This window comes from Hemiscyllium ocellatum, chromosome 8 (assembly GCF_020745735.1).
Source record: "Hemiscyllium ocellatum isolate sHemOce1 chromosome 8, sHemOce1.pat.X.cur, whole genome shotgun sequence".
Taxonomy (NCBI): Eukaryota; Metazoa; Chordata; class Chondrichthyes; order Orectolobiformes; family Hemiscylliidae; genus Hemiscyllium; species Hemiscyllium ocellatum.
In genome coordinates, this window is record NC_083408.1 from 49,490,601 (window position 1) to 49,503,411 (window position 12,811).

A 12,811-nucleotide genomic window follows, 5' to 3' on the forward strand; every position below is an offset into this window, starting at 1 on the left:
ATATACAGCATGTTGCCAATTAGTTATTGAGCAATCTGTCCAATTTTATTCGGACTAAGTTTCCATTTTACTGCATTTATCTTAAGTCGAACTTTTAGAAGGCCAAGTTATTACAAAAATCATAGTTATCTATGTCAATATTTTACTCCCCAAAGCAAAAAAAACATGAAAATACAATTTTCTCAGCACTGGCCTGTATACCAAAATTAAAATATCTGAAACTTCAGAGTCATTGGCAGGGACGAAACATAGTCTTCCAAGCATCGGTTAAAGGACCTAGAAAGCGGTTGATCTTTGCCACACTTGTCCTTTTAATGTTGGGATTTGCACAAATCTTTATCAAAACTGGGCCTGCCTCCACCATACTGCTGTTTGCTAATTCCATCATATCCCCAAGCCACCACGCACATGAGCTTGGGACCATTGTGCCTGTTACTGAAGGTGACATGACTGAAGCCACTGATTCCCTGCCATGCCCCTTAGCGACAAGAGTAAGGAATCAATGCGTTCCCCAAACACAGCCGCCACCACCAAGGGGCATACCAGGAATCTAGCCAGGATAGTGGTGAATAACTGAAGCTGCATCAAGATGGAAGGGTTCCTCTTGATTCAGGACTGGGCTCCTCCACCTGTAAGGTTGCTTCCTGTCTCAGTTCTTGTCCTCAGTCCCTTCTTTCTCCTGGCCGAAATTCAGGCCCAGCCTCAATGTGCATTCACCTCAATCCGGCAGGCTGAGTGAAAACTTCCCTTGGTCTGCTCCATCAACTTTCCTTCGGATCCTTAATGGCTTCTCTGGTCACATGATCCCTCCCTCTCACCATGGCTGCTGCTCCACTCAGTGGTGCTGTCTTTTGAGGAGCAGTCAGATTGTGAGGGAGGGAACCTGTGACTGGAGGAACTGGACAGACAAGATCTCTGACTGGAGGTACACCATCACAGCAACTCTGTTTCTCTCGTGTGCATGGTGGAGTTTTGACTTTTTAATGTCTTAAACAAATCTCTGTTTAGACTTGGCCTCGAAAGAATGTGCACCGTTTTGGTTTGGTCTTAAGATCAAAACATTAAAAGTTCCTCTTTGCAAGTTATCAGGAAAAAGGTGACTGAATTAAGAAAAAAGTTTAGCTCATTTGCCTTTCATAGTCTCCTTAGTTATTGCAAGTATCTTATCTTCTCAATATGTAAATCCTAATGTCTATAAATTTGTTACCTCTCCTCCTTGATTTTAGAGTAATTAGAAATTTTCAAGTTTTAAGAAAAATAAAATCTAGTTCACTGCATCAGTACTGTCTCTGAAATAAGCAATATCTGTCCAGAAGAAATGGACATGAACTGCAACTGTGACTGCAGCTGCTACATGGGGTCATATGGTTTATGTGCAATTCCAGAAATTCTAGATTACTCTTAAAGAGGTACACTCCCTCCGATTTTTTCCCTGCACTGATCATTGGGTTTCTTTCACATGTATTTGTATAACTGCATTTAAAATAAAATTCTGACATAAGTTAGGGACTTTAGATGTCTTCCGAATGGAAAAATTAAAAAAAATTGCTGTTTCCACAAAAATAATATTTCCAACAAAGATATTTTTATGATTAGTATCTGCTGTATCTCAATCTATGTCCTGGAACATTGGAATTACATTTGCCAGTATCAGTCATGCAGAAAAATAAACAATAGAAACAGCATTACAGGAGGATGATCAATTTCTGCAGAGATTACCACTTTGCTGGGTGATTTAGAATCAGGAGATTATCTGTGAAAAGTGCACCGAGATGGTTACTCTTCTGAATTATTCCAACATTTCAGAATGACCCTTTGTGAAGGAAGAATGGATGTAGCTACAAATAGCTTTGTGAACTTGCTAATCGTTTTTTGCAAAGTCATGGCAGTACACTGTATTGTATGTTTTTGCACTAATAACGTTGAGAGTGAATGAGAGAGTGCAAACCAATCAATCCGTTGAAGTAAAAGTTTAAAATGCTTCTGAACAAATCTAAAGATCAATCAAGAATAAAAATCTGATGTCACAGATGGAAGATGTGGTTCATACGAGTTCATGGATGCCACCACTGAGAAAGGAGAACTGATGCCCAAGGAGTCATAATAAAACAAGGAAGAAATGACTTCTCTCAGGCAGGAAACCCAAGAGACTAAGTTCCTCCAAATTAAATTCTCTTCCTCAGTTCTCCTATTTGAGGATTGATGTCTGTCACAGTTGCTGCAGACTTTGTTCTTGGGAAGATAAAGAGTTCACATGCTCTGCTTAAATTTGTATCTGCTGGGTTACCTCAGCATCTGTCATCAGACTTGAATCAATCATGGTTATTTGTTCACCAAGCTGCATTTCACTCAAGTTTCTTTCAATTGATTCCAATGGAGTAAGCAGTTCATTGGCTATGCTATTACTTGGTTTTTTTTTCTCTTGTAAACCTTTCTCACTCATGGAATCTGAGCAGTCTTCAGTCTTGTTGGTAGTGAAATACATTCATACCAATCCAGTATAATCATAGGTTTCCATCTTGTTGGCAGTTTGCAACAAATTTCTTATGAGGAAGTGAGGACTGCAGATGCTGGTGATGAGAGGTGAAAAATGTGGCGCTGGAAAAGCACAGCAGGTCAGGCAGCATCTGAGGAGACGGAGAGTTGATGTTTTAGGCATAAGCCCTTCATCAGGAATGTTTATTATGCCAACTGAACAAATCTCAATGCACTCTTGATTTTGATTTGGTTCCTCAGTGGGTCGAAGCAGTGTTTTGAAATCTTCTGTCAGCTTTTCCTTAACTTTATATAGTTTAACTGCTTCCACTGTGTGAAGAAGATTGAGGTCAAGACACGATTTCCTACTCAAGTGAGAATTGCTGGTTGTAAAATCTGTATCGGTTTTCTACTGTTTAGCAACTGTTTTAGAGAGTCCCTTGGGGCTATGCTTCTTGGACCTGTTGTTGCTTTACTGTTGGCTAAACACAGAGTTTTCTTATCCTTAGCTCAAAATCTGATCTGAAAGTGACACTGATTGCAGTATCCAATTTGAACTTTGTGAGATGGTCATTGACATAAAAATCATCTTCCCAAAATGTATGTTCATTTCCCTGGGAACACTTCTTTTTTACACTGTTCTATGAATTTTATCTCTTTTTGTGTGGGTTGCAATTCAATTTCTTGCTTTCCTGAATCTGTGTCCAAAAACCACAAGATGTAAGTGCAGACGTAGGCCATTTGGCCCTTCAAGTCTACTCTGTGACATCATGGCATATCTGATCATCCTAAATTCTGCCTTACTTTCTTTTCCCCCTACCCCTGCTTCCCTTACTGATTGAAAATCTGTCTATCTCAGTCTTGAATATTTTTAATGACCCATTCTTAACAGCTCCCTACAGTAAAGAATTCCAGAGATTCACGACCCACTGAGAGAATAAATTCCTCCTCAATTCTGTCCTAAATTGGCGACCTCTTATTCTGACATTTTGCCCTCTAGTCCTGGATTCTCCCATAAGGAGAAACAGCTCTCTGCACCTCCACCATGTCAAGCCCCTGAAGAGTCTTATATGTTAGAATCAGGTCTCCTCTCATTCTTCTGAGTTCCATTGAGTAGAGGCCCAACCCAATCAACCTCTTCTCATAAGGAAAATCCTGTTCTCCTGGGAACAGCTAAGTGAACATGCTGTGCACAGTCCGTTCATCCTTTCTGAGATAAGGGGACCAAAACTTCACAGTAACAAACCAGTTCAAAGTAGAATCTAACAAATGCCTTGTATAATTTTAGCAAGATTTCTCTTTGGTTATACTGCATTTCTTTTGAACTAAAAGCAAACATTCCATTTACCTTCTCTATTTCCTTCTGAATTTGGATGTCAACTTCGAATAGAATAGAATATCCTTTATTGTCACATATATTCAAGTGTAGAAGTACAGGGGTACAGTGAAAAATTTGCAATGTTGCCTCTTATGGTGCCATCTTAGATGCAAAATACCTAACTATAAATCTTAGGTACAAAAAGAGGAATAAAAAAAGAAAGGTTGTTACATTGCTTTACACTGATTCATAGTATAAGTTAGAAATATGAAAAGTTAAAAGGATAGACATTTCAGTCAAATAAACATTGCATTGCAGTACCTCAGCACGGGCATTCACACATGGTCTGACTGTCTGCACTAGTAGTCCCAATAACTGTCCCTGCTCTGCTCCAAGACTCGAGTCCACCCCACACTGGTTGTCAATTGCTCCAAGGTAAGTTTTCTCCAGGACTCACTTCCCCCATGCAGGGTTCTGCTCCAGGATTGCAGTTTATGCATGAGAAACCCTAAATCCCTTTGTGCTGTTGCCTTCTGAAATCTTTCTCCATTTAAATAATATTCAATTTCTCTATTCTTCCTGCTAAAGTGCATGACCTAACATTTCCCACATTATATTCTTTTACCAGATTTTTGCCCACTCACTTAACCTGACCAGATCCCTCTGTTGACTTTGTGTCTTTCTCACCATTTGGTTTTTCATCTATTATGTGAACTAATTCTACACATTTTGTGAAACTGACCTATCATGTAACAGATCCAGCATTGATTTTTAACAGTTTGACATTGTCTGTGCCTTTGGGGTTTCTTTACTTCCTGGTGTTAACACGGATTTTTAGTCTCTGATATCGTACTGGATTTCTCATATGTGATGTTCATGGTTTTTCACCTTAAGAATTGAACGAATCTTTTGATCTCCTTTGCTAAGTTTGATCTTCTCTTAAGACGAGTTGTGTTTCTTCTGGATTTCTGTTTTAGTCATCATCTGAAAGGTTTTTTTTTCTAGCGTTTTCTTTAGGTTATAATAAATCTGAGAAAGACTCATTCGCAATTCCTACAAAATTTCTGTCTTATGAATTTTGCCTTGAAGTCACCATAGTCACATTTCCCCATTAATCGTTAGAAATTATGAATGAAATCATCCACACATTCCTGTTCAACTGTTCCATTGCGCTTTGATTTTCCAAGAATTTTATTAGTTCTGAAGCTGAAGGAATTATCAGCTGTCAGTATCTTGTCAAAAGTATCGGTTGCTTCTTTTACCCCTTAAAGTGCAGTAATATCACCAGCTATATTCCCAATTGTATACAGAAGTGTATTTGGTTGTTTAGCTTCTGATTTTTGGATCTAATTTCAAAGCTTTTCTATATCTCAGAAATTGTTTACTCCAAAGTGTCCAATTCCATATTCTATTTGGCACATCTTTAAAATTGAGTCTTCCTGACAGCATTATTTCTGATGCCATGTCATTGCAATGTTAGTATATATTTTCTTACTTATTTTGCAGTAATAGCAGGTCAGTTCTGCTGCCTTATGGTGCAGTGCTAAAGGACTTTCTCTTGTTCTGGGGCTATAATTGAGGATGCTTTCACTCAATGATTCCACTCCTTACAGGATAAACAAATTATTTCCACCTTTATTGAGGTGCTTAGGAAGGATTTTCCAAACATTCTATCCCCTCTAGATCAGATCTGCTTAGATTTATAACCTGTTCAATGCTATAGTTCTAATTACTGTATTTGCAAAGTCCCTAGATCTGCAAACTCTGGTTAATATTTCTTTAGAGGCCGTTTGCTTTGCTTTCCATTTCTATAGCCATACTTAATGTCCATTTACCATGATGGCAGTGCTCAATCTGAATTGTAAGTAATTTTAACTTTTCAGTTTTCCGCCTTGACTACTGCGTTATTTTAAAGATTCTTTTCGCCCATCAAGTGTTTTAAGTTTTGCCCATGGAGTGTCCAATGTGTGCAATTTCCTGCAGGGGTCAGTCTCTTTGTTATTGATGTCTTTTTAATTGACCTGGAGATGTTATTACATACCCCAAGAGCAGCGCCTGTTGCTCCAGAAGAAGGGAACTACCACTATGCCTCAAGAGCCCTATCCTTACATCCTTTACTTTCCAATTGTCTGCATTCCGTGCCTTCTCAGCCCTAACATGATTGATAGAGCTTCCAATATTTCTGGCTCTGTGCTTTGGAAGTTTCTTCTTACACTGTTCCACATTGCTGCATCTCCACTTTGAAATCACCCTTTTCAACCTCTCCATGAGCTACTATTCTTAGTCCATCTGACTCCTGTTGGAGTCTTATTCCTGAATTTGAAACACTTTGAGATGTTATATTGCTCTGAACTTAAATAATGAAAGTTGCTGCAATCTTTGCTCTTGATTATTGCAGAAGAAGTAGGACACCTTTATGATGATAGTGCCTTAATGTTCTCTAATAAGAGAAACAGTAAAGGTGCAACCCTGTTATATTCCTAAAAAGGTGCTAATACTTCACTGATTTTCTAAGAGAAAAAAAACTGCAGATTGAAATGTACTCTCATTCCCCAGTGTTACAGATGATTATTTTTAGTATTGACCTAGGCCATTAACAAATTGGATAGATAAATTGGGAGCCATAAACCTTGGCAGTTATAGTAGAGCTTCCACAGGATGACTGGACACATGATAAAAGTGAGAGTTATAGAGAAAACCTATCAGCAAACTCAATCTCTCTTGCATCGTTTATTCATTTTCTTAAACAGGAGGTGAGATGGGTGGTGGGATGTGGTATTTTGTTAGCTTCAGATGAAGAGTGATTTCTCCAAGGGAATTGGGAATTACAGTTATTTTCCTGTATGCTACCATAGCTCAAATGGAATAGCATAATTAAGGGTGCAGACTTGGTTAGAATGTTTGCAAGTCAAGTGGGAAAATTTTGCAAAAGCTTGCCGGATAACTCGGTGTGTTGTTGGCTGAAGTGATTCGTTAATCAAGTCACAATAGCACTTAAAAGCCTTTCTAGATACTTTGTCTGAAAAAGTGACATAACCTCTTAAGGATTACAAGAATCTGGTTCAGGGTATCATTTGTCCAGCCAGGCGATCAATGTTGATTAAGGAGAGTCAATAGTATGCTTGAATTGTCAAATGAATTTCGGTCATAGCTGTGCTGTGTTGTATCTCATTGCACTAAAACAATTAAAATAACTCAAAGTTTGTGACAAGATTTGTAGCTCGGGTGCTCGTTGTTGTGGTTCTGTTCGCCGAGCTGGGAATTTGTGTTGCAGATGTTTTGTCCCCTGTCTAGGTGACATCCTCAGTGCTTGGGAGCCACCTGTGAAGCACTTCTGTGATGTTTCCTCCGGCATTTATAGTGGTTTGTCTCTGCCGCTTCCGGTTGTCAGTTCCAGCTGTCCGCTGCAGTGACCGGTATATTGGGTCCAGGTCGATGTGCTTATTGATTGAATCTATGGATGAATGCCACGCCTCTAAGAATTCCCTGGCTGTTCTCTGTTTGGCTCATCCTATAATAGTAGTGTGGTCCCAGTCGAACTCCTGCTGCTTGTCATCTGCATGTGTGGCTACTAAGGAGAGCTGGTCGTGTCATTTTATGGCTAGTTGGTGTTCACGGATGCGGATCGTTAGCTGTCTTCCTGTTTGTCCTACGTAGTGTTTTGTGCAGTCAATTAAAATAACTCTTTAGGGAACTTATGACATTTTCCATCTTGCTTGGACTTTTCCTAATGTGCTTAAAATGTGTCGCTGGAAAAGCGCAGCAGGTCAGGCAGCATCCAAGGAGGAGAATCGACGTTTCGGGCATGAGCCCTTCTTCAGGAATGGCTCTTGCTCCTTGGATGCTGCCTGACCTGCTGCTCTTTTCCAGCAACACATTTTCAGCTCTGATCTCCAGCATCTGCAGTCCTCACTTTCTCCTTTTCCTAATGTGCGTTTGGACATACTGATTGATGATGACAAAGGAGCAAGACATTTTGTGATGCATAAGACACTGATGGATTGATTTAGGATGTAAATATGCGTTAGGCCTAATGGACTAATGTGTTAACACGATTTGAAAACCAAATATCACCTATTGAATTGACTTACAGGACCAGACCTGTAAATGAAGCTTCTTTTGAACTGGATCTTCACCTATCATCCGTCCTGAATTACCTCAGTTGCTCTCCAAAGGAGGGAAGGCTGTCTTTCCAAAATAGATAAAGGAAGCCAATAATCAACTCTTCTCCTTCATATTGATAGCTTGAATCATAAAATCTGGGATTTGCTGGAAGAAGGTGTCTTCAAAGACATCTTCCACTTGGCCTGTTTATAACAGTAAATGGAAAATATTTGCCCTTTGATGGCAAGACCATAAGAACAAGTCCCCTACTGTTTATGGTTTTCCTGTAATACTAGACTACTTCAGTAGTCTGATTGATTTTAAGTTGAAACCCAGCTCAGCTGGAATGCATGTTACTGCCAACGCATCTTTTCACATTTCTATCCAACTTAACCCAGTGGCTGTACATTCTGTGCTGTCATACTTTATGAGAGGATTTGACTAGATGATAGAGAATTTTGATAACAAAGAAATGTTTAATGTTGAAGTCTTATTCTTTAAAATATTCATAATTAGTGTTTTGAAGACTGCATGCAGGGGAAAGTGTATTACTGTGCTGTGATGCCATTGATCTTGTTTCTTCTATTTAAAAAAAAGAACCTCTAGGCTGTATATTGAAAAAAAAACATGCTGATCATCAAAATTAAAATAGTTCCACTTTTGAACATGCATCACTAAGGGCAACAGTAACAAAACTGTTTCATCAGGAAACAGCGTAGTATGAGTAATATCTTGGCACTGATTTTTATTACGAGAAATGTTTATTCGCAAATATATGGTTTTGTTATTGCAGATTTCTCAGAAGTATGGAGTACATGTATGTGGAGAAGGTGGAGAGTATGAAACCTTTACACTGGATTGTCCCTTATTCAAGAAGAGGATAGTTATGTGAGTGGTGTTTCCTCGTTAGAATACTCTGTTTCACTACATCCATGCATTTTTGCGCAAAGGCAAATTGTTATCGGGGAGAAAAATACTGGTTGACTGACCTTCTGTTTAATAAGATTTCTTTTGCGTTTAATTATAATGCTCATTTGTTTTTCTCTGCCAGGAGTGTTTTGATTGGTCAAGTTGAGAGCAATGCAATAACTCGGAGCAGTGGGAGGTTATTCATCCCCTTCAGCCTGCTCTGACAGTCAATGTGATCTGATTGTAGCCACAACTTCATTTTCCTGTTTGCTCCCATAACTGTTGACTCTCTTCTTGATCAGCCTTGAGTATTTTCAATTACCCAGTTCCCGTTGCTCGCAGGGGGAGAGAACTCCACGATTTACGGACCCTTTGACATCTAAGCTGTCTCCCCACAAGGAGGAATGTTCTCTTGGCATCCGCCATGAAAAGTCCCTCTCAGGGTCTTGCATATTTCAATGAAATCACCACTCATTATTCTAAACTCTGATGGGTACAAGTCCAAGCAGTTCAACTTTTCTTCATAAGATATGCCATTCATCCAAGAATGATTCAAGTGAATTTTCTCTGAATGGCTCCTAATGTAATTGTTGGGAAGCATTATTAAGGTTAGGTAGTGTAAGAAACTTTATTGTTAGGTAGTGCTCACGTAAGGTAGTATTAGCAAGTCTGGAACTTGTTAGCTTCACTAGACAGCAGTAAGCCATTATGTTATACTAAGAGCAGACTGAAAAGCTGATGGCATAGCCTGAAGAGGCCCCAGGGAGGGTGAGAGATAACAGGACATTGGAGCCATGTCAAAATGCACGTAGCTCAAACTGAGGTAATAGAATGTTATCAGGTAAGAACCAATGACATACTAGCATACTGCACATTACCAAATAAGGATGTAGCACTGAGGTGCGAGGGGGCTAAGAAGTTAGGCAGAACAGAACAATAGAATCAGAACGCGCCTTCTCCAGTGAGCTAGACACCTCACTGTACTGTGTACGATTCTCTCTCATTAAAACTGCTTATACTTTTAATCAGACCTGGTGTCTCTCTCCTCCAAACGAACACGGAGACAGAAGTCCTGTCCCAACAGTAATGATACCCGTTTTTTAAATGAGGAGGCCCAGAGAAGCAGTGATTAACTCAGTTGTAACAAACTTTGATTGTGGTTTCATACAAAATTGATCTAAAACTTAGGAAAGAATTTTGAATGCAAAGCCAATGTAGTCTATCATCTTAATGGGAACTTTGTAAATGGGCCATCATTGATTGATTGCCTGGTGGGTGTAAAATTGGTCAGTGTACCCAGTTATGTCCAAGGCTGGGTTACTCTCAATTTTATAGCACATGAGAGAGCTCACCTCTGCCCAATAAAATTCTGCCACATGTTGCATTGTTGTACCAGAGCAAAAGGTATCACAGAAAGGGTGTAGAATGTTCTGCAACCGGAAGAGAGTAAGCCCAAAGTTGTGGTCAGTGTCCCTATCAACAGTGTGAAAGAGGTGGCCTTTAGATCCAAATGGGTCAGATTTTCAGGAGCAAGGAGAAAAGTTAAGATAAACATCATGTAAGTAGCAATTCCTGGATTACTTCCAGTGGGATGCATCAATGAGAGTAGAGACACAAAAGTAAAGAGGATCAATATATAGCTTGAGACATATTACAGGAAGGCAGACTTTAGATTCTTGTGACATCAGTTCAAGGACCGTGGGCATTCTGATTGCAGCTTTGATGGGCTGTGGCCAACATTTCTATGTAATTGGGAGGATTAAATTACATTGGTAAGGGCTGGTAGCAAGATATCGAAGGTAAAAAGAGATAATGTGCATAAAGGCATGAGTGTCGGGCAGTACTAGAGAAGGAATATCATTCAGTATTAGAAAGGGAATAGGAAGGACTACAAGAACTACAAAGTCGCAATAAAAGAGTGCTATGAATCGGTGACTGAGCTATAAATGGCAATGGGTGTGGGATCATGATATATTAGCACTAAGGAAATGTGGCTTAAAATAGTTAAGAGTGTGTGCTTAATATTTGAGGATAGAATGATTTCGGGGAAATTGTGGGAGGGGCTGGCAATACTGATTAGTAAATACATTGTTGAAATGGGAAGAGTATTTCTTTCAGGGGACTAGGACACCCTCCATTTGGTCAAAGTTGAGAAACAATAACATGTAAGATCATACGTTGAACGATGGAGTGTACTTTAGATACTTGTAAATAGTGAGAGAGAGCTAGTGCGGCAAATTTACAGGAGAATTGTAGAGACCTGCAAGAAATAAAAAGTGGTAATACTGGGAAACGTTTGTTATCTGAATCAATTAGTATAATGTAGAACAAAGGGAAAGGAGGGGGAGAATTTTCTAAAATATGTTTGTTTCAGTATGTCTTTGTAGAACGTGTTGCAAGCAGATCAACTTATGAACTGGAAACTGATAAGATATAGTTCAGATGAGATGAGATTCCAAAAGGAAGCATAGCCTTTCGAATCTAGGACACTGAAAAAGGCAAACTATCCAGCAGTAATAAATATGTATAACAGGGAGAGAGAGAGAGAGAGAGCGAGCACCAAAGCTGGAAAAAAGCAAATTTAAAAGGAACCAAGTAAAAATAAAGCATTGTGATTTTTAAGCTGTGCCTTTCAACAGGATAAAGAATGCGGAATCTGGAATTGGATAGAAGTCATAAACAAAGTTAGCGATCTCTTAAACTAATTTTTTCAAAAATTGCTAAATTGAACCTATTTCCCTACTATATATCGACATTTTTGAAAATGCTCCTTTCTCTAAATTTGGCTTGATGGAGAAACTCAATACAAGTTTCCTATCATTTCTGTTTTTGTTCAGTTGGCAGAAATAGTTTCTTTGTACCAAACAAAAACTTCTAACGGTAAATGTGAACAGGACAATTGTACAATATGTAGGATTTAATCTTAATGTAGCAGAATTTATGTAGTTCTGAAACCAAAGTTAAAACGCAATGGATTCAGAATGATCTTAGTATTTTGGACAGTTTATCCAACATGAAACAAGCCATTCAGTATTTGCCAGTAATAATGCATGCTGCACTGTTGGAGTTGTCAATATGTTTTGTTCTGGTGATTTTACTGATGTGTTCTACAATTATACCTATTATTTTTTCAGTGATTCCTCAGAAATAGTTGTACATTCTGCTGATGCATTTGCACCTGTGGGCTACCTCAGATTATTAAAGTTGCATCTGGTGGATAAACCCAATGTGAGTTACTGTTATGTTGTTTCAATGGATGAATGCTTCATTATCTACACTGAAATATCACAAAGTTAAGAGAGTGTTTGATGTATTTTGAGTAATTTTAGAAGTTTTCTTTTGGGAATAGTGCTAAGTTTGATGAAGTTAGTAGCGGCTAAGTATGATAACGAAACAAACATTCAATTCTTACTTGAATGAAGGAACTCAGTGATGCACAGAGTGGTGGTTATTAAGTTATCACAGATGTTGCTTGTTTATATCATAAATAAATATTTAACATTGCACTGTGGAATACAATTTTCTAATTGCTCACACTTGGATGAGCTTAAATTCCTAATCTGCCTCCTCCTGAGGTTCTCATTATCACAGAAGTCTGGCTTAAGCAAATTTGACTCTTTCAATATAATATCAAGATACAGCTGAGAACACTAAGGACATGAAGCTATAGGTCCTGACAATCTATTGTCTCGGGTGCTAAAGACTTGGGACAAACTGCTCCACTACCCAAATTGTTCCAGTATAGCTACAAAATTAGTATTTACCGAGAAAGTGGAAAATTAGCCATGTCCGCTTCAAAAAAGAACAAATCCATTCCAGCCACTTACCGCTTCTATTCTGAATCATCAGCAAAGTGAGGAAAACTGTCACCATCAGTGCTGTTAAGTGTCAGTTACACCAACATCCAGCTCAATGATGCTCAATTTGAGTTTTGCTTGAACAACTTAGCTCCAGATCTAATTTACTCCCTGGTTCTAGCATGAATAAAGGGGACGAATTCCAGAG

At 38.8% G+C, this 12,811-nt stretch overlaps 1 protein-coding gene across 3 annotated transcripts in view; it reads left to right on the top strand.

Moving 5' to 3' along the window:
* Positions 1 to 12,811, top strand: part of dph6 (diphthamine biosynthesis 6) — a 294,336-nt gene that overhangs the window by 125,450 nt on the left and 156,075 nt on the right. For all 3 annotated transcript variants that reach the window (XM_060828371.1, XM_060828372.1, XM_060828373.1), the window contains exons 7-8: positions 8,691 to 8,785; positions 11,941 to 12,034. In XM_060828371.1, the coding sequence (XP_060684354.1) occupies positions 8,691 to 8,785; positions 11,941 to 12,034 (189 nt within the window). The remainder of the gene's footprint in view (positions 1 to 8,690; positions 8,786 to 11,940; positions 12,035 to 12,811) is intronic.